The sequence below is a fragment of the Carcharodon carcharias genome, chromosome 7 (genome assembly GCF_017639515.1).
Source record: "Carcharodon carcharias isolate sCarCar2 chromosome 7, sCarCar2.pri, whole genome shotgun sequence".
NCBI classification, from domain to species: domain Eukaryota; kingdom Metazoa; phylum Chordata; class Chondrichthyes; order Lamniformes; family Lamnidae; genus Carcharodon; species Carcharodon carcharias.
The window spans coordinates 19,307,383-19,325,673 of record NC_054473.1 but is presented as its reverse complement, the minus strand read 5'-3'; the positions used below and the strand labels follow the sequence as shown (position 1 = coordinate 19,325,673).

The following is an 18,291-nucleotide window of genomic DNA, read 5'->3' as shown; positions in this document are numbered from 1 at the left end:
TAACCAATATCACCCCCAGCCCCCTTTTAATCTGCCGTTCAATGCCATATAAACACCTTATAACCAGCAACGTTGGACTGTCATTTCTGTCTTCCATTTCAGTAATAGCTATGACATATCACACTTCCACATGGCTATTGTGACCTCCATTTATTCACTAGAATATTGCCTTATTCACTAGACTCCTTGCATTGAAATATATGCCAGTAATCATTGAACAACTCCTTTGCTAATTTTCTAGCCTTTTTTTTCCATGACCTTCCATACCCACTAATTTTCTGCCTCCTATTTGCAACTTTGCTTCCCTTCCATCTGAACCTACACTCAGGTTCCCATCTCCCAGCCAGCCTAGTTTAAACTCTCCCCACCAAGGTATTGGCCCCAACCCTGTTGGGGTACAATCTGTCTGGTTCCACCTCACCGAAAACTGGTCCCACTGCCCCAGTATCTAAAGCCTTCCATCCTACACCATCTCCCCAGCTATGCATTTAGCTACACTATCCTTATACTTCTGTACTCACTAACATGTGGCACCAGGAGTAATGTGGTAATTACTATCATTTGAAGTTCTACTTCTTAATTCCTTTCTTAGTTCCCTGAAATCTGCCTGCAGGAGCTCATCCGCCTTTGCACCCATGACATTGGCACCACTAGGCACCACGAACACTGGCTGTCCACTCGTCCCCCTCAAATGTTTTGCTGCTGCTCAGTGACAATGGAGAATCTCACGAAATCCATTATAATGCAAAGGGTTACAGGCAAATAGCTTGGTAACCTCACTACAAGGATAACATTGAGATTCACTTGATAAGCTTACCATAAAATTGCCATCCATTGTTGAATGGAAATGTAGCCAATGCTGTGTGCAGATTAAGTGTCAGGCCTAAGCATGAGGCACAACTGGCTGCTTGCTCAATTCTTTTGCACAACATTCTAAAAATGGGAAGTCAGAAAACTTGAGTTTCTAGTAAGGTCTCTTCCGGAGATGGAGAAGCTCAGGAAGTCGTGTTTGCATACACTGAGGGCAAAGGTAATCTCTACAGAGAATGTAATCAAGCATTGAAGATAAGAGAAGCACTTTTTTTCTCCCTATTCTCACTCCCACTTCACTTTAGTGTGGTACTATATCAATATTGCAGATTCGCTTTACTGCATTTTGGTGAACAATTTCTGAAGAATATTACCATTGGCATAAGTTATCAGGGTCCCAGATGCTGAAATGCTTTGAAGGAAACTAGATGTATCTGCGTTCAAATCTCTTCTAGACTGATGGTATCAACATTTTCTCTAAGAAAGTATGGATACTCCATACGGAGTAATGATATTTGCGGAATGAAAACTATCTCATTAATGCAATTTGGGGTATTCTTAACTTGTGGACCGGTACACATTATGCAGAGCACAAGAAAAATTTAATCCACACAACTGGGAGTGTTTGATGCTGACACTTGAGCTGCAAAGTGCTCAGTTTCCCAGCATTAAATATCTCTTATCTTGAGCACAAAGAAACAAGGTATTTGTCCCTTGCTGAGATCAGAATATCCTCCTGAGGAGATCACAGATCCAAACATGTTTAAGACTAATTTTGTTCCATGGAAAGCACAATGTGATTGCACTGCCTGGGCTTTGTATTGCTTATTGAATGTTGCACACTGCATCAGGTTGGAAGTAGGAAAGCAGTAACGAAACCAATTTCCTCTGTTCCAGAATCGCATGCACGAGAGCATGAAACTGTTTGACAGTATTTGCAACAACAAATGGTTCACAGACACTTCTATCATCCTCTTCCTCAACAAGAAGGATCTCTTTGAAGAGAAGATCACCAAGAGCCCCCTGACTATCTGCTTCCCTGAATACTCAGGTATATACTCAATTGTATCTTTAGTAAAAGAAAATATTGGATATGTACAGCTGGGTTGATCAGCATTTGAAAGAGAAAGCTTGGTTAACACGTTGGATGTCAACATTCTTCAAACTGATTAAATCTGATCAGGCAGCGTACCTGAGATTTTATCCCCTCTTTTTCTTTCAGATGCAGGTTGGTATTAACATTTCTAGATTTTATTTCCGATTTCTAATGTTCTGTATTCTTTTCATGTCTAAGTGTTCGTTTATTCCGATTAGGCATATTTCAGGAAACTACAGGCCATTGTGGCAGAGTGAAACTGATCATGATTTTGTCCCCCTTCCAAAAGAAAATTTCCTTGTTGTATTTGTAGAAAAATTGCAAATGGTTCTTTACAAATGTATCAAATTTTGTTGTATCCAGCACACCGATGCCATCCTATTTCCCCTTTTGTTGTTTCATTTTTAAAGTCAAATACAAGTCTGTGGTCAAGCACACATGGCATATAATCGAAAGAAAAGATCAAAATGGAATAGATCCACTCCACAAACTCTCAGTATGTGCTTTTACACAGGATGCTGAAATGATTTTAGGATTAATATTATTTGAAGGGCTCAGATCACCCTTTATGCAGAAGTCCTGCATTCAATTCTGGGCACCAACTCTTAGGAATAATATGGACAGGGTGCAGTGCACATTTAGTAAAGTGATACTGGGACTAAAAGAGTTAAATTATGAGGGTAGCTTTTTTATTCCATTGAATAAGGACGAATAAAGAGTGATTTAATTTAGGTATATAAAATAGTTGAAGGATTTGATAGGATAGTTGGAGAGAAATTATTTCCTTGAGTGAAGAAATTCCGAACAAGGCATAAAACTTAAATTTTGAGCTAGACCATTTGGAGGTGATGTTGAGAAGCACTCTCTGACACAAAGGGGTGTGGAAGTCTGGAATACTCTTCCTCAAAAAACTGCTAGAGATCAGTCAGTTGAAAATCTCAAAGCTGCGATTGAGAGATTCTTGTTAGGCAAGGGCATATGGACTTGAAGGGTTATGGAACCAAGGTGGTTAGATGGACTTGAGGTGCAAATCAACCATGATCTAATTGAATGGCTAACCTTGTTCCTGAGTTCCTATTCCTGTTCTTCACCCCCTTTTTGCCCAGCTGTAACTGGTGTTTCGGATGATAGTTATGAACGATGCAGTTTATAATCTGATCACCACGAGTAGATGGCAGCCTTATCAACTCCAGGTGTATAAAAAATGAAGTATTTGATTAGATTACTCATGCTAGCATGTGGCCGTGCATTACTCTATTTAAAGCGTGCTAATCTGCTCTTCACCTCTCCCTCAAGACAAGAATAGCCCAGGCATTCATTGATCTCCAATTCCGACATGCTGGCATCAGCCCAAATAAGTAAGCCATTTTTGGAACACAAAACTGTCATGGGAGCTTGACTTTCATGACTTTGAAATTGCTCTTTGTCGACTGCAGATGGCCCCTTAAGTAAAAGGGAAGTATGGTGCAGGAGATAGGTTTTACTTGTCAGAAGCAATCCAGCTGCAGCTTTGGTGTGACTGTGCTGCGACCGTCACTGGCAAGCTGCAATGAGGCTTCTGATGACGTCTATGCAATTAATTACAGAAACCACATCAACATTTACAGAAACAAGCTGGCCTCTTCAAGACAGCTGGATGTGCTGCTTGGGCCCAAAATGTGTGTATATGTCCAAGTCCACTTTTAACAAAAAATAATTGTTTGGTGTCTGTTACTCATTGTACAAATGAGGACCTTCCTCGATGGCTCCCGCATAGCTCGTGAGCCACGCTATTTGTGATTTATGCTTCCCTGTTTGGAAAGTGGGTGGAGGACCTGAGGAGGTGGGGCCTTCCCCCTCTGGTCTTTGTTCCAAAAATGGCTTACTTATTTGGGCTGATGCCAGCATGTCAGAATTGCAGATCATGAATGCCCGGGCTATTCTGTTGCTTTTTGAGTTATACTGCCAACCTTGGTGTTGCTGCAAATACCAAACTACTTTGTTTCAATGCAAAATTGATGGTGTAAATGCTGCTAAATACACTGCAATTGTCTGAGAGACTTTCTATCCCATAGTATCCAGTTTACTCTTCAACTTTATTTCTCCTGGTCTATGTACCACCCCACCGTTGAGAGGGAATATGAAGGTAGGTGATCTGATTCCAGGCTTTTACCGATGCTTCTCTGAACCAGTAGAAAGAGTGACCTCCACTTGGCATCCCCCGCATACTAATGTACCTGAAGTCTGGTAAAGGCATTGTGCTTAGCAGAGCTGGAGTAGCCTGGGCTGACTAACTAGAGCTTTGTCTGTCACCCAGTTGTCTAAAGTTAACTTAACATACTACTCCTTGATCCCAGAGAAAAAAATAATTTATAATCTCCTTGAAATCTGGCTTGAAGCCCTTGTTAGAAGCATAGGCACAGGAGTAGGCCATTCAGCCCCTCCAACCTGTTCCATCATTTAATTCATAAGGTGCATTACAGCAACCAGCCAAGGCTCCTTCGGCAGCACCTTCCAAAGCTGTGACCTCAACCCCCAGAAGAACAAGAGCAGCGGGTGCATGGGAAAACCATCACCTGCAAATTCTCCTCCAAGTTGCACGCCATCCTGACTTAGAAATATATAGCTGTTGCTTAGTTCTGTAACCCTTGCTACCTTGGCTAACAAAAACCTAACAAAATCAATTTTATAGATTTTCAGTTGACAACCAGGGGAGGGTTCCAGATTTCTACTTCCCTTTTCTTTAGGCTATTCTGAGATTTTAGTTAAAGATGATACACAAATGGGCTGGGACTTTTCCATTATCTGCCCCTTTTCACAAAATCATCCAGGAACCATATGACTGGCACAGTTTCCATTCAGGCAGCATACACCTCCTGCTGCACAAATGGCACACAGCTGCTGTAGAATGCTCATATCGATGGTGTCAGCTTTTCCACAGCATGCACTCTGTAATTTTCATTCCTGATACGTTAATCATTGCATACAATTTGCAATCGATACAACTTCTAACTTGGGCTGTTTTCAATCCTGGCACTTTAATTAAGTCCATGACTGTGTGGTTTCTCATTTCAGAATTTGTACTGAGTTAGTTAAATTGGAGTCAGTTATTTCTTTGTCCTCATCCTGTTTTATAATGCCAACGGCTATTGAAACCAAGCTTTCATTGATGTGAATCCCTGACCTGAATTACTCTGAGGCCTTCTTAAAATTCTGACAATTAATTGAACTATTACTAAAGCTGCAGTAAACAGAAGCTCCCATTGTGGGTGAATGCACCACTTGGTGTGGTACTGAGATGCACAGAGCAGAAGGATCCCAAGTTCCATGTCCAGTCTCTGCTTGGTTATCTGATATCTAATCTGAATTGGACATAGGTGACTTTGAAGTGCCTCATTGTAAGAAATTGTATGGTTGGTATCCAAATCTGTAAACACCTCATTATTTTCTTTCATAACTTGTGATTGGGATCAGAGAAGAATTTCTCACTTATAATTTTAACTCCATATTGGCTTGGGTTTTTACCTGCTTTTTTGCCTCTCCAAGATCGGATGGTTTTGGGTAGCTTAGGGGGTGTATAAAATGGATACTCAAGATACCTCAATTATGTGGGACAGGCTGAATAGGCCAGATGGACTTTTCCTGCCTGTCATTGTTTGTAAGTTTGTACTTCTGTACTTCAGAATTGCATTCCTTTGGGACTATATTAAGACTGCCAAACCTCAGATTGCTAGCAAGAGAAGGCTCCCGTCTGAGCATAGGGAATAGCATTTAAACCAGGGACCAAGAGGCGCAAGTGTGATGTCTGACAATCCCACCCAGCCCTCCACAATATTATTTTCCAACTTACACTTGTCGAGCATTAAAATCCTAGTAATTGGTGTGTAAATGTGAACGTTTTCAGCCCAGAGTTGAGGGTTTTCAGTTTGTTATGTTTCCTTAGTTTGCAGCATAGACTTAAGGTGTTTAAGCAGACACCAAATAAGAAACACCAGCTAGATGTCCATATGTGAGCTGACCTGCATTTGTTGATTTGTAGCTTGGTTCACTGGTAGCACACTCATTGTCTGAAGGTCGCAGGTTCAACACCCATTCTAGAATTTGACCAAGTGATATAGGCCAACATATCAATATAGTACTGAGGGAATTCTGCAAGTATCAAAGGATGCCATCTTTCAGGTAAAGTGATTGCTGTAGATGCTGTCTGTCACCTACAGTCTGTTCTGTGCTTGGCAGACACCTTATTCTGCAGTATTATAAGCAGTATTGCCTGCAAAGATGGGATCAACCTCCCTAAATATACCAACTATCTGCCACCACTCATTGCATTGCTGTCCCATGTAGACCAGTATCCTGGGAAAAGCCTGTATTTTCCTTTTCCTTTGTGCAATATCCTTTTAAGACCAAAGTAGGCTGGGGAGTATCCTGAAAGACAGTTAATTGGTTTTCTGATCATGACATCATTAGGTTCCAAGAAACTGGGGTTGCCATGGGGATGAGCGGCTAAGAATAAAGGGTAAATAGAAAGCTAATGTTAGTGAGATTGGGTCAGCTTGTGTTTTTTGCTTGGCAATTCAGAACATAGAGAATTCATGATTCTCTTCGAATGAAACAGGTTTTTGTTTGGCAGTCATCGAATAGTTCCTGGTGTTGAAGCAGGTCTCTGAGAACAGAGGAGAGACTGTGTTTAATATGTGTATTATCCAGTGGGAAAGAGCAGAGAGCTGAAGACAGGAATGGCAAGGGGTGTGCATTGGACAAGATCCATTGGTGGTGTTTGTGTTGCCAGAGCCCATCCGACGGTTTAAAGAGATTTGAGAAGAGAGTCTCTGGGGATTCTTGCCATCAGAATTGTTGTTACCTGCATAAGAGAATTTGTAGACATGTGCCTTGTCAGTGTTGATAGTGTCCGGAGACATTGGATGGAATGCAGCTTCTGGTGAATGTGACTCGAGGACCAAACCTATTGAGTGGGAAATGAGAGATCCTCCATAGGGGAGGCCAAGTTGGAAAAAGTGAAAGATTGCACACGGTCGCACATTTATACAGGAAGTAATGAGAGTGCTTGTAACTATGTGAGGCATATCTTCATTGTACTGACCATTTAAAGTGAAATTTATTTTTGTATTTGATGTATCCTTCACTTGTTAATTCTTGAATTGCATTAATTGTAGTTAGTTTTTTACAGTAAAAGTTTTAAGAAGTGAAATCGTGTCCATCGGTTTTCTTCCTAATGGCATTGTGGGAATTCCTTTCTTTAAACGCTATTGGTTTCTACTGGGATCATAACTCATCAATTCACAGATGGGTCAGTATTGAAGCAGCGATGGGTCAATATCAGTAAGACCAAATTCATCCTATTTGGCTTCCAGCAAAAACTTTCCACCTCAAAGGCTAATCCTATCTCCCTTCCCGCTACCTGCTCAGACTGAGCCTCCAAGTGCCCGTGGTACAGAGTTTGCACAATCGCTAGCTAAGATTCAAATGCCTCAGCTAATCCCCACCACCAAAGATCTCATCCACATTCTCAACACCCGAAGCTTCATCTCTTCAATGCTGACCATTGCTGCTTCATTTTTCTCAAACTACCTCATCCAGAATGCTGGCATGCAACTTTATTCCTGATGAAGCCCTCCTTATTTACGTCTCCAGGCCCTTTCTTTACTGACCTCAATTTTTTTCTTGCTCCTCATCTCATTGACTTCAAAATCCCCACTTCTTTCCAGTAACTTCTTGGCCTTGCTCCAGCCCACCTCTGTCTGCTCCTACAGCCCAGCAGTCAAGCTTTACTCTTCTTTCTGTAGTCTACTGCATGGTCTTCTTCCCCACCTCTACACTCCGTTCCACCATTAGTTACCATACAGCTGTCCTCTGGAATTCTCTTTCTAAGCTTTCCAAAATCCTCCTCAAAGGGTATTTATCATATTCCTGAATCTATCTGCTCTTTTCTCTTGGCATGTGTTGTTTCTTTTCAAATCATTGTGGGTTGTTTCGTTGTATGGAAGGTACTAAATACTTTTGTGAATGACTATAAAATTATAGTTTATGTGCATTTGTTGCATTAAAGGCACTATAGGTTACTATGATGTCCAAATTGCTTTTTTGAGCCCGTTAATAGAACACAATAGCCTGCTAGTATACAAACCTTACCATAATAAGAACTACAAGTCTGAGTAATCAATGGAGTAGTTTGTTTCCCGGGTATCATCCGTTTATAATTTGCTGTTGCTGGATGATGTGAACAGTTTGCATTATTAAAAAATGTTAATTTGTTGGATATTAAATAATACTGTAAACATCTCTCAGTCGCTTAGCAATTAGCCTCTTATAGAAGGCTTTGTAGTATTAATACAACATATAACAAGGTTGAGAAATGCTAATTTAAAAAAAAATTGGCATTCTGCAGTTGGTGTACAGATTGCTAGCAGCTACTGTGCATACACAATGGGTAAAGGCTGGCATTTCATGTGTGTCTGGTGCTCTGTGGTTAACGTATGATTCAGTCATGTATGTTGCACTTTTTGAATGAAAGGGACTGACTTACTCCCATCTGGTGTTATCTAGCTTGCTTTAGTTTAACAGATTCTGAGACCAGCACTTCACTCCATGGCAGAGAATAACTCTGTGTATCAGTTCCTGCATTGACACCACGGTCTTTCTGCCAAGCACAGTTGGCAATGATATGGGTGATCACCACATGTTCCTGTTTGAAAAGAAACTGGGTATATTTGTATTTTTATTCCTTGTGGGGCACAGCTCTTTGCTTCTGAGTGGTCAGCTTGAAAGATTAGTGGGAGCAAATTCAATAGTAACTTTCAAAAGGGGATTGGATAAATGTTGGAAATTGAACCTTTTGAGGCTTTGGAGAACGAGTAGATCTAATTGGATAGCTCTTTCAAAGAGCTGGTACAGGCATAATGGGCTGAATGGCCTCCCGTGCTGTATGACTCTATGCAAATTGCTCATTATAATTTGGCCATTTGGGTCATTATGTTAAGATATCAGGAGATGGGCAATAGTCTGAGACACGGGAAATGTACGCAGAAACTAATGCTTCTCAGCGTGGTACTTGAATTTTTTTCATACTATTCTCAAATTATACATTCCATTAATTGGAAGAAAGAGAAAGATGATTTATTTCTCTCTGATTTCTCTCCCAGCTTCCTAAGTGTACTCCAGTATGCCAAGGTACACCCCAGTGGGCATGATTTTATTATTCTTCCATGAATGTGGGTGTGGCTGTAAGGCCAGCATTTGTTGCCCATCCCTAACTGCCCTTGAACTGAGTGGCTTGCTCAGCCATTTCAGAAGGCAGTTAGGAGTCAGCCACATTGCTGTGAGTCTGGAATCGCATGTAGGCCATACCAGGTAAGGATGGCAGATTTCCTTACCTAAAGGACATTAGTGAACCAGATGAGTGTTTACAACAATCATTACTGAGGCTTTATATTCCAGGTTTTCTTGTAATTAATTGAATTCTGCTTTCACCAGCTACCATGGTGGGACTTAGACTCATGTCCAGGTCCTCTGGATTGCTAGTCCAGTGTCATTACCACTACGTCACCATCTTTCCCATGTTTCACACATGACAAATCCATGTGTGTACTTTTAACATTGACTGTTGTCAGGCTGCTTGATCATTGGCACATCAGAATGGAGTCTGGTCCCTTGTTCATCTGATGCCCACGTACATTTTCCAGTGTCATTGGATAACATTCAAGTGCAGGAACTCGGGTTGATTCTTTTATTTTTCTGTGTCTCTTCCCACTATTACTGTCAAGTTGAAAGAAGGCATGTATCAGGGATTGGGCCTTGTTAGTTCTAACATCAGGTGATTCACTGGTCCATGGATTGAGTGTGCATTCTCTCACTTTTTTCCCCTTGTGTTATCTAGTTAATACCGCCCCTTAAATTTTGGGATTCCATGCAGTCACTCAATGATATGAAGAAGGCAGAACTAGAAAAATAAATCTTCTGGAAGAAAGGGAGGGAGGTAAACAATTCTTCATCGAAGAGCAGGGTGGGCAACCTGCTCCCAGGCTTTTGCAATTGTAAGCTTCTTATTGGCTGCTAGGAGAATCTCTCCCTTTTTCCTGCCACCTCCTTTCTGCCAACTTCTTTCTGTTCAGTGCAGTCAGTCTGGTATTGTACACTGTACCATGTGCGCTGTTCACAGCATAAATACTGGCTGCAAAAGATGAGACCTTGCAGAGATAGTACACTTGGTTCTGTAGTCTGATTCTATCTAGCTAGTTCTCTCTAACAGGCGCCATGTCAGTGTGTTGAGATGTGTTATTGGGTAGGCTAATTTCCTGCGATTGCTCCTGAATGGTCCATGCTACATACCGCAGCATGCTCAACTCACAATCTCAACTCTTTAAATATACTTTTCATTCCTTGTGTGTCTCAAATCTCCTAAAAGTTGGGTCACAGGATAAATACAGTTAAGGGAAGTTGGTTTTTTTGGTCCCACTTTAAGGAGCTTTTACAATTCAGTGCCAGTTTTTGTACCAGCCTCCCAGTGCTACTCCACCCCATTTGCACTTCCAGTGCCATTTTTCTGAAGTAGACCAGAAGCATTTCCTGTTAATTTAATAGCAGCACTTAAAACCCCTGGAAAAAGTGGGTTCCTTATGCTGGTGAAACAAGGGTAGCTAGTAGGCTTCTGGTACTAACTAGCTGATGTCAAATGAGCTCTGATGTTTACTGCAGTTTGTAAGGGCGCAAGGTGCCTTGAGCTGTTCTGTCCGAGAAGGACAACCTGCAATTTGTCTTTACCTAATTGAATTGTTTGTGAATCAAAGGCCTTCGTTTTAATTCTCCTACTTGGGAGACCATTTCAGATGATCATTCTTGTGTGAAGTAGTTCTTCCTTCTATCTGTACTGCACTGATATTTCATCAGTTTAGTTTGTTTGCCCCCACTTGTTCATTTGCTTTGAAGTATTCGCTGGTTGTAGTCACCTGTACTGATTAATATCACTCATATTCTATAAGCTGCTCCAATGTGGAAAAGCTGCATGAATTATTTCTCTTTTCTGAAGCACAAATGGGTGGTAAATGAGACATTGAATGAAGACCAAGTGGGAATTGACCTGGTTGTGTCTACAAGTGGAGCCAAAGAGTTAGGAGCAAAAGGTTAAGACTCCATCTCAGATCAGCTGTTCTTTCCCAGTTATTTCTGGCTTATATGTGAATCACTGATTCTAAACATGCCTGTCTTTGAATGCAGGGGCCAACGAGTATGATGCGGCTGCAGGCTATATCCAGACCAAATTTGAAGACCTAAATAAACGGAAGGATACCAAGGAGATCTACACACACTTCACGTGTGCCACTGACACAAAGAACGTGCAGTTTGTATTTGATGCGGTCACTGATGTCATCATCAAGAATAACCTGAAGGATTGTGGCCTCTTCTAAGGACAGATGTGTGAGGATGATGGTAAGCCTCTTGATTTTATAACTGTCAGCTCAGGTTGAGCATCTTGCTAAGTAAACTTTATTTCCAAAAAATAGTTACACAATCTACAATTTACTTCCAACATCTTTTTGTCCCCTCAAATGTTTTTGATGATACAGTCACGGATTTGGTTTGTCTCATTTGTGTCCAGCAGTGCTACAGAGCTGAATTAATCTGCATATAGTTGAAGTCATTGTCATTGAAAAACTGCAGAGTAATAATTTTAACTGACTGTTCAGCTCCATCGCACTGCTGGGCTCAGCGACTAATCCCAGGTAGTTCCTTCAGAATCGTTAATTCTCAGTGTTTAAGCAGCAAAAAAAAAATTGAACATTGCACAAAGGAAGATGCAAGTTTATTTTGATCTTTAAGCAGAGTTATGAGTGTTTGGGAGACATTGCTATGCAATACTTTGATTCTGCTCTTTATTATATTAATCTGATGCGTCCAACCAGAATGACCATTTACTTAAAGATTTTATAAAGTTCTGGGGTAGGATATTTTGAACATGTAATGAATTGGCTGCCTGAATTCACTGGCTTGCAAGTGAACTAGATTTGGCAATCTGACAATGGTGCTGGATTACTTGTGTCACCAGAGTACTTAGTGAATCCTCTTGTAATCAGAGAAACTCTAGCCATAATAAAGAGTAGGAAGAAGAAAGGCCATGTCAATGATTTAAAACTATTTTTTAAACTGTAAGTACTAACAGAAAAGGCAAAGTGTAACTGAAGGACAGATATAAACTAGAAGTTGAGATATGGGCTTAACCTATCAGGGATGAATGTTGCTTTCTGAATCTCGGTATATGAGAGACTGCAGGCGATAGAACTGTTTTGTGTTTATGTAAACCATTAAAAGAAAATAGACTTATTAATGGAGAGACATTTTCCTTAAATTCTACCCTGGATCATGATGTGATAGTTCTTGAAGCATTCTAGCAATGCTAGAAATGGGTCTTTCTGGCTGCTAATCTTAATGAATCCCATCATTTTTAGATTTTCCTTGTGGTTAACTATGTGAGATATGCCCTTGGAGAACCTAGTGCACCAAACATTATAGAGAAATACCTCTTGTGCACAAATTGCTGATTACAGCAAGAATTCAGACAGAATAGAACAGAACAGTCTGTTTATCTGGAAGGCAGGTAGTTCTGACTTATTTTGACATACAGAATACGAGTGTTGAGTGATCAGTGAAGCAATGTGGAGAAGAATTGAGGCTGCAGAGTTGTGGTTTTTGAGGCAAATAATGAAGATATCTTGGGCAAGTCATACTACCAATGAAGAGGTGCTAGTAAATTCTGCGACCAGAAGAATTCTGCTGACCAATATCAGGAAAAGACAGTTGGAATTTCTTGGGCACATAATAAGAAGTCATGATTTAGAAAGTCTGATGCTGATGGGAAAGATTGATGGTAAAAGAGATCAAGAATTATCTTTCTAAAGAGCTTTGCAAACTGGATGACTTGCAAGAAGATGATCCATGCTTCTAGAGTAAGGATTAACATAGAGGTCCACAGTCACCAATGCCCTCTTAGGGCATGGTACTTGAAGAGAGGGAAAGGGAGTTCTGTGACAATCCTTCTGAGATTTGGTATTAAACCGTAAGAATTTCTCAAATTCATTAAACTATTGTGATTTGAATGCGGGTAATTAAGTTAACTGGAGGAGAAGACAAATTGTAACGAGGGTTGTGGAAGATCACGGGAGGATATGGATAGGCTAGTAGGATGTGCAGACATGTGGCAATTGCAGTTCAATGTAGAAGAAAATGAAGCAAGCCAGTTTGGAATCGAGTTAGGGAAAGATGTGCTCCTTAAATAATGAGCCTTTAAATGAACAAGTGGAGCCGAGGGCCTTTTAATATGCTGCAAAACATGTAATTAAAGTTGGTAACGGCCATGAAAACCTAAATGGAATTCTTGCGGCATAGACTACAGAAACAAAAAGCTAATGTTGAAATTGTACAAGCCCTTTTGTTAGGCAACAGATAGGATATTATATGCCATTATAGGAAGGACATTAATGCATTGGAAATGCTCAGCATTGATCCATTTGGATGTTACCAAGAATGAGAGACACATTTGTGATCTCTGGCTGGAAATAAGAAGGTTAAGAGTGACCTTGTAGTGGTCTTCAAGATTATGAAAGAATATGATAGGATAAGTAATGATTGATTGTTTCTGCTAGTTGGCAAGACAATAATAGTAAGTCCTGGCGAGTCGTGTAACTAGGACATTACTATTTAAACTAAATAGTGGGGGGAAGGGATCGTGTGAAGGGAGATGCTCTCAACCTTTGATTTACTATGAGGTACTTGAGCAGGGTGGTGACTTGTGTAAAAATAACCAGAGCAGGAAGAGAGAGAGTACAAGCTTAAGAGCGCACCAGCAGATAAGGCCAGAGACTGCAAAAATGGTAAAAAGACAGAGTTCAAGGCTCTGTATCTGAATATGTGCAACATTCATAACAAAATGGATAAATTGTTAGCAGAGATGGAAATAACTATGACCTGATAGCCATCATGAAAAATGGTTGCAGAGTGGGGACCTGAATATTGAAGGATATTTGGCATTTCATAAAGATGGGAAGCTAGGAAAGGATGGTGGGGTAGCTCTGTTAATTAAAGATGTCATTAGCACAGTAATGAGAGATGACCATATTTCGAGAGATGTAGAATCAGTTTGGGTGGAGATAAGGAATAGGGCAGGTAAGAAATCACTTGTGGAAGTAGTTTATAGATCCCCTTTTAGTCACTGTAGGACAGAGTATACAGGAAAAATAAATGGGACATGTAAGAAAGGCACCACAATCATCATGGGTGATTTTAATCTACATCTAGATTAGATGAATCAGATTTTACAAAGTAAGCAAGGAAAATGAGTTCATAGACTGCATGTGGGAAATTTCTTAGAGCAGTATCTATAGAGCCAACCAGGAGCTGGCTATTCCAGACGTGGTAATGAGCAATGCAACACGGTTAATCAATAACCTCATTTTTTTTTTTATTTTTATGGAATGTGAGCATCACTGGCTAGGCCAACATTTATTGCCCATCCCCAATTGTCCTTGAGAAGGTGGTGGTGAGCTGCCTTCTTCAACCGCTGTAGTCTCTGTGGTATAGGTACATCCACAGTGCAGTTAGGGAGGGAGTTCCAGGATTTTGATCCAACAACTGTGAAGGAGCAGTGATATATTTCCAAATCAGGATGGTGACTGTCTGGGAGGGGAACTTCCAGGTGGTGGCATTCCCATGTGTCTGCTGCCCTTGTCCTTCTAGATGGTAGCAGTCGTGGGTTTGAAAGGTGCTGCCTAAGGAGGCCTGCTGAGTTTCTGCAGTGCATGGAATGGTCCACACTACTGCCACTGTTCGTCGGTGGTGGAGGGAGTGAATGTTTGTGGAAGGGGTGCCAATCAAGCAGGCTACTTTGTCCTGGATGGTGTCAATCTTGAGTGTTGTTGGAGCTGCATTAGACCCACAAACAATCTCCAGGCAAGTGGAGAGTATTCCATCCCACTCCTTACTTGTGCTTTGTAGATGGTGGACAGGCTTTGCTGAGTCAGGAGGTGAGTTACTTGCCACAAGATTCCTAGCCTCTAATCTGCTCTTGTAGCCTCAGTATTTACATGGCTAGTCCAGTTCAATTTCCGGTCAATGGTAATCCCCAGGATGTTGATAGCAGAGGATTCAGCAATGATTTTGCCATTGAATGTCAAGGGGTGATGGTTAGATTCTCTTTTGTTGGAGAAGGCCATTGCCTGGCACTTGTGTGGCGGGAATGTTACTTGCCACTTTTCAGCCCAGGCTTGGATATTGTCCAGGTCTTGCTGCATTTGGACATGGACCGTTTCAGCATCTGAGGAGTCGCGAATGGTGCTGAACATTGTGCAATCGTCAGCAAAGATCCTCACTTCCGACCTTATGACGGAAGGAAAGTCATTGATGAAGCAGCTGAAGATGGTTGGGCCGAGGACACTACCCTGAGAAACTCCTGCAGTGATGATCTGGAACTGAGATGATTGACCTCCAACACCTACAGCCATCTTCCTTTGTGCTGGGTATAACTCCAACCAGTGGAAAGTTTTTCCCCTAATTCCCTTGACTTCAGTTTTGCTAGGGCTCCTTGATGCCACACTCTGTCAAATGCTGCTTTGATGTCAAGGGCATCACCTCACCTCTGGGGTTCAGCTCTCTCCACACCGATGCACAGTAGCAGCAGTGTATACCATCTACAAGATGCAGTGCAGGAATTCACTAAGGGTCCTTAGACAGCACCTTCCAAGCCCTCGACCATCTAGAAGGACAAGGGCAGCAGATGGATGGGAACACCACCACCTAGAAGTTCCCACCAAGCCACTCACCATCCTGACTTGGAAATATATCGCCATTCGTTCACTGTTGTTGGGTCAAAATCCTGGAACTCCCTTCCTAACAGCACTGTGGGTGTACCTACACCACATGGACTGCAGCAGTTCAAGAAGGCAGCTCACCACAATCTTCTCGGGGAGAACTAGGGATGGGCAATAAATACTGGCCCAGCCAGCAAAGCCCACATCCTGTGAATGAATAAAAAAAAATAAAGGAGGGAGAAAGAAATTAGGAAGCCATAGGTCAGTTAGCCTAACATCTGTCATGGGAAATTGCTAGAGTCCATTATTAAAGAGGTTATAGCAAAATACTTAGAAAGTCATAATTTGACCAGGCAGGGTCAACACGGGCTTTGTGAAAGAGAAATCGTGTAATAAAACTAATTTATTAGAATCTTTTTGAGGAAGTAACAAACTATACGGATAAAGGGGAATCCACAGATGCAGTGTACTTGGATTTCCAAAAGGCATTTGATTAGATGCCATATCAAAGGTTACTACACAAGATAAGGGCACATGGTGTAAAGGTTAACATATTAGCATGGATAAAGGATCGGTTAGCTAACCGGAAGCAGAGAGTAGTGATAAATGGATCTTTTTCAGGTTGGCAAGCTGTAACTAGTGGAGTGCCACTAGGGGAGACGGTGGCGTAGTGCTATTGTCGCTGGACTAGTAATCCAGAGACCCAGGGTAGTGCTCTAGGGACCCTGGTTCAAATCCTGCCACAATGATGGAATTTGAATTCAATAAAAATCTGGAATTAAAAGCCTAATGATGACCATGAAACCATTGTTGATTGTCATAAAAACCCATCTGGCTCACTAATGTCCTTTAGAGAAGGAAATCTGTTCTCATCTGGCCTGGCCTACACGTGACTCCAGACCCACAGCAATATGGTTGATGCCTTAAATACCCTCCGAACAAGGGCAATTAGGGATGGGCAATAAATGCCAACCCAGCCAGCGACACACTTCAAAATGTAACATTCCCTATAGTAAGTTTCAAACTCCCTACTGTATATTTTTATTCTTAACCCCAATGAAGGAAATCCCATGATTTTACAACCATGTAACTTGACATAGTGATGTTGGGATTTATTTTACTGACTAATGCAATGGGGTATTAAATTTTCCGTGCATGATATTCCGAAGGTATTTGTGCTTCACTTTGTCCAGCACGCATTGCATCGTAGACTTGTCTCTAGCAGAAATCACCTGTGGCCCTTTTCTGCTTGTTTCTAAATTATTAGGAAGATGCACTCCTGTGGGGCCATAAAGTTTGAATCCAATAATTTCCACAGCTTTGATTTATTGTGTAATTATCCTTCCACAGGAGTAACAAATAAAATTGCACCCCTTTGTCAGGCATATTATGTATGCAATAGGACAGCTATGTAGCTCTTTGCACTTACTGGTTTTGTTTTGTTTTGTTTTGTTCCAGAGTTACTTGAACTGCTCAGTGCGGAGGATCCCAGAGGAAGGACTGCACCAATAAAATCAGCTTTCTGCTTTTAACTGCTTTTTACAAGAGACTTAAGATCATCAATGCATTGCCAACTTTCCCAATCTTTTTATCCCCTGATGATGCAGAATTTTTACTATTTAATTAATTTTATTTTTTACAAAAATGCCTTGTTTTGGAAGAGCGCAGACGTCCTTGAGCTCAGTTAGCAAATGCTTTGCTAGTGTTAGCGGAACTCTCCATTTTATGGTTATGTCAGGCATGGATGCCTTTTTAAAAAAGTGTGTTTTGGTTGTTTAACGCATGCAAGAAGTTATATAAGTGTGATCACTTTCCAAACAAAAACACAAAACAGCTTAGCAAAAACTGGTCATTGCACCAATCTGGTTTCCCTGCTAGCAAAAAAAGTTGTTCCTTTGTATGTGAGAGAGAGTTTGTCAGCCAAGTTGCATGTAAAACATAGATGTCTCCTGTTCTTTACATTTGCACAACCGGCATACATTCCTAACGGATTTTAATAGGTTTTAAAAGTTGCTTGAGAAAAGGCTTTATTAGCTACTAAGCTGCAAATTCATTTAACATATTTAAAATGTAAGTAATCAACAATGTACTGATATGAATTTTGCTGCAGTAAGTTTTGTGCCTTGAATATAACTTTGTTTACAGCTATAACTGAGTTCTGCTTTAATTTTAATGGTTAAGTTTTCCTTTCCCCTTAATTTCTGATTGAAATGGTTATTTTTGGCATGTCCAAGTGAGAGATACTGTATCCATGGAGAAGACCAGCTTGATGATAGTCTATTCACTTCACTCAAAAGAAGACATTCTGTTCAAAATTATGTTTCTTACAGTTTGCAGCATTAACTCTTCAAGTACTAACTGGGATTTTGCCACACCTACTGGGTCTGAATTTAAATCCACCAGGATTTCTTCTATATATTTTTCAGTCCCCTTTTTATCCCAAAAATTATTCCCCTCCCCTCCAACTTTTACATCCATCTCCCAAATGGATAGTCTAGTTATTGCCTGTGCTATAGAATGGCTACAATATCCATCCGACATCCATTCATACTTATTATCTGGCTGCTTTTCTGTATCTTTATAGCCCCCGAA

The 18,291-nt window shown here is 40.9% G+C and overlaps 1 protein-coding gene across 2 annotated transcripts in view; it reads left to right on the top strand.

The window, feature by feature from the left end:
- gnai2a (guanine nucleotide binding protein (G protein), alpha inhibiting activity polypeptide 2a) overlaps positions 1–17,847 on the top strand; it is a 211,342-nt gene extending 193,495 nt beyond the window's left edge. For both annotated transcript variants that reach the window (XM_041191250.1, XM_041191252.1), the window contains exons 7-9: positions 1,708–1,861; positions 11,117–11,329; positions 17,158–17,847. In XM_041191250.1, coding sequence (XP_041047184.1) covers positions 1,708–1,861; positions 11,117–11,307 — 345 coding nt within the window. In that variant the 3' untranslated portion in view covers positions 11,308–11,329; positions 17,158–17,847. The remainder of the gene's footprint in view (positions 1–1,707; positions 1,862–11,116; positions 11,330–17,157) is intronic.
- Positions 17,848–18,291: the final 444 nt, after the last annotated feature.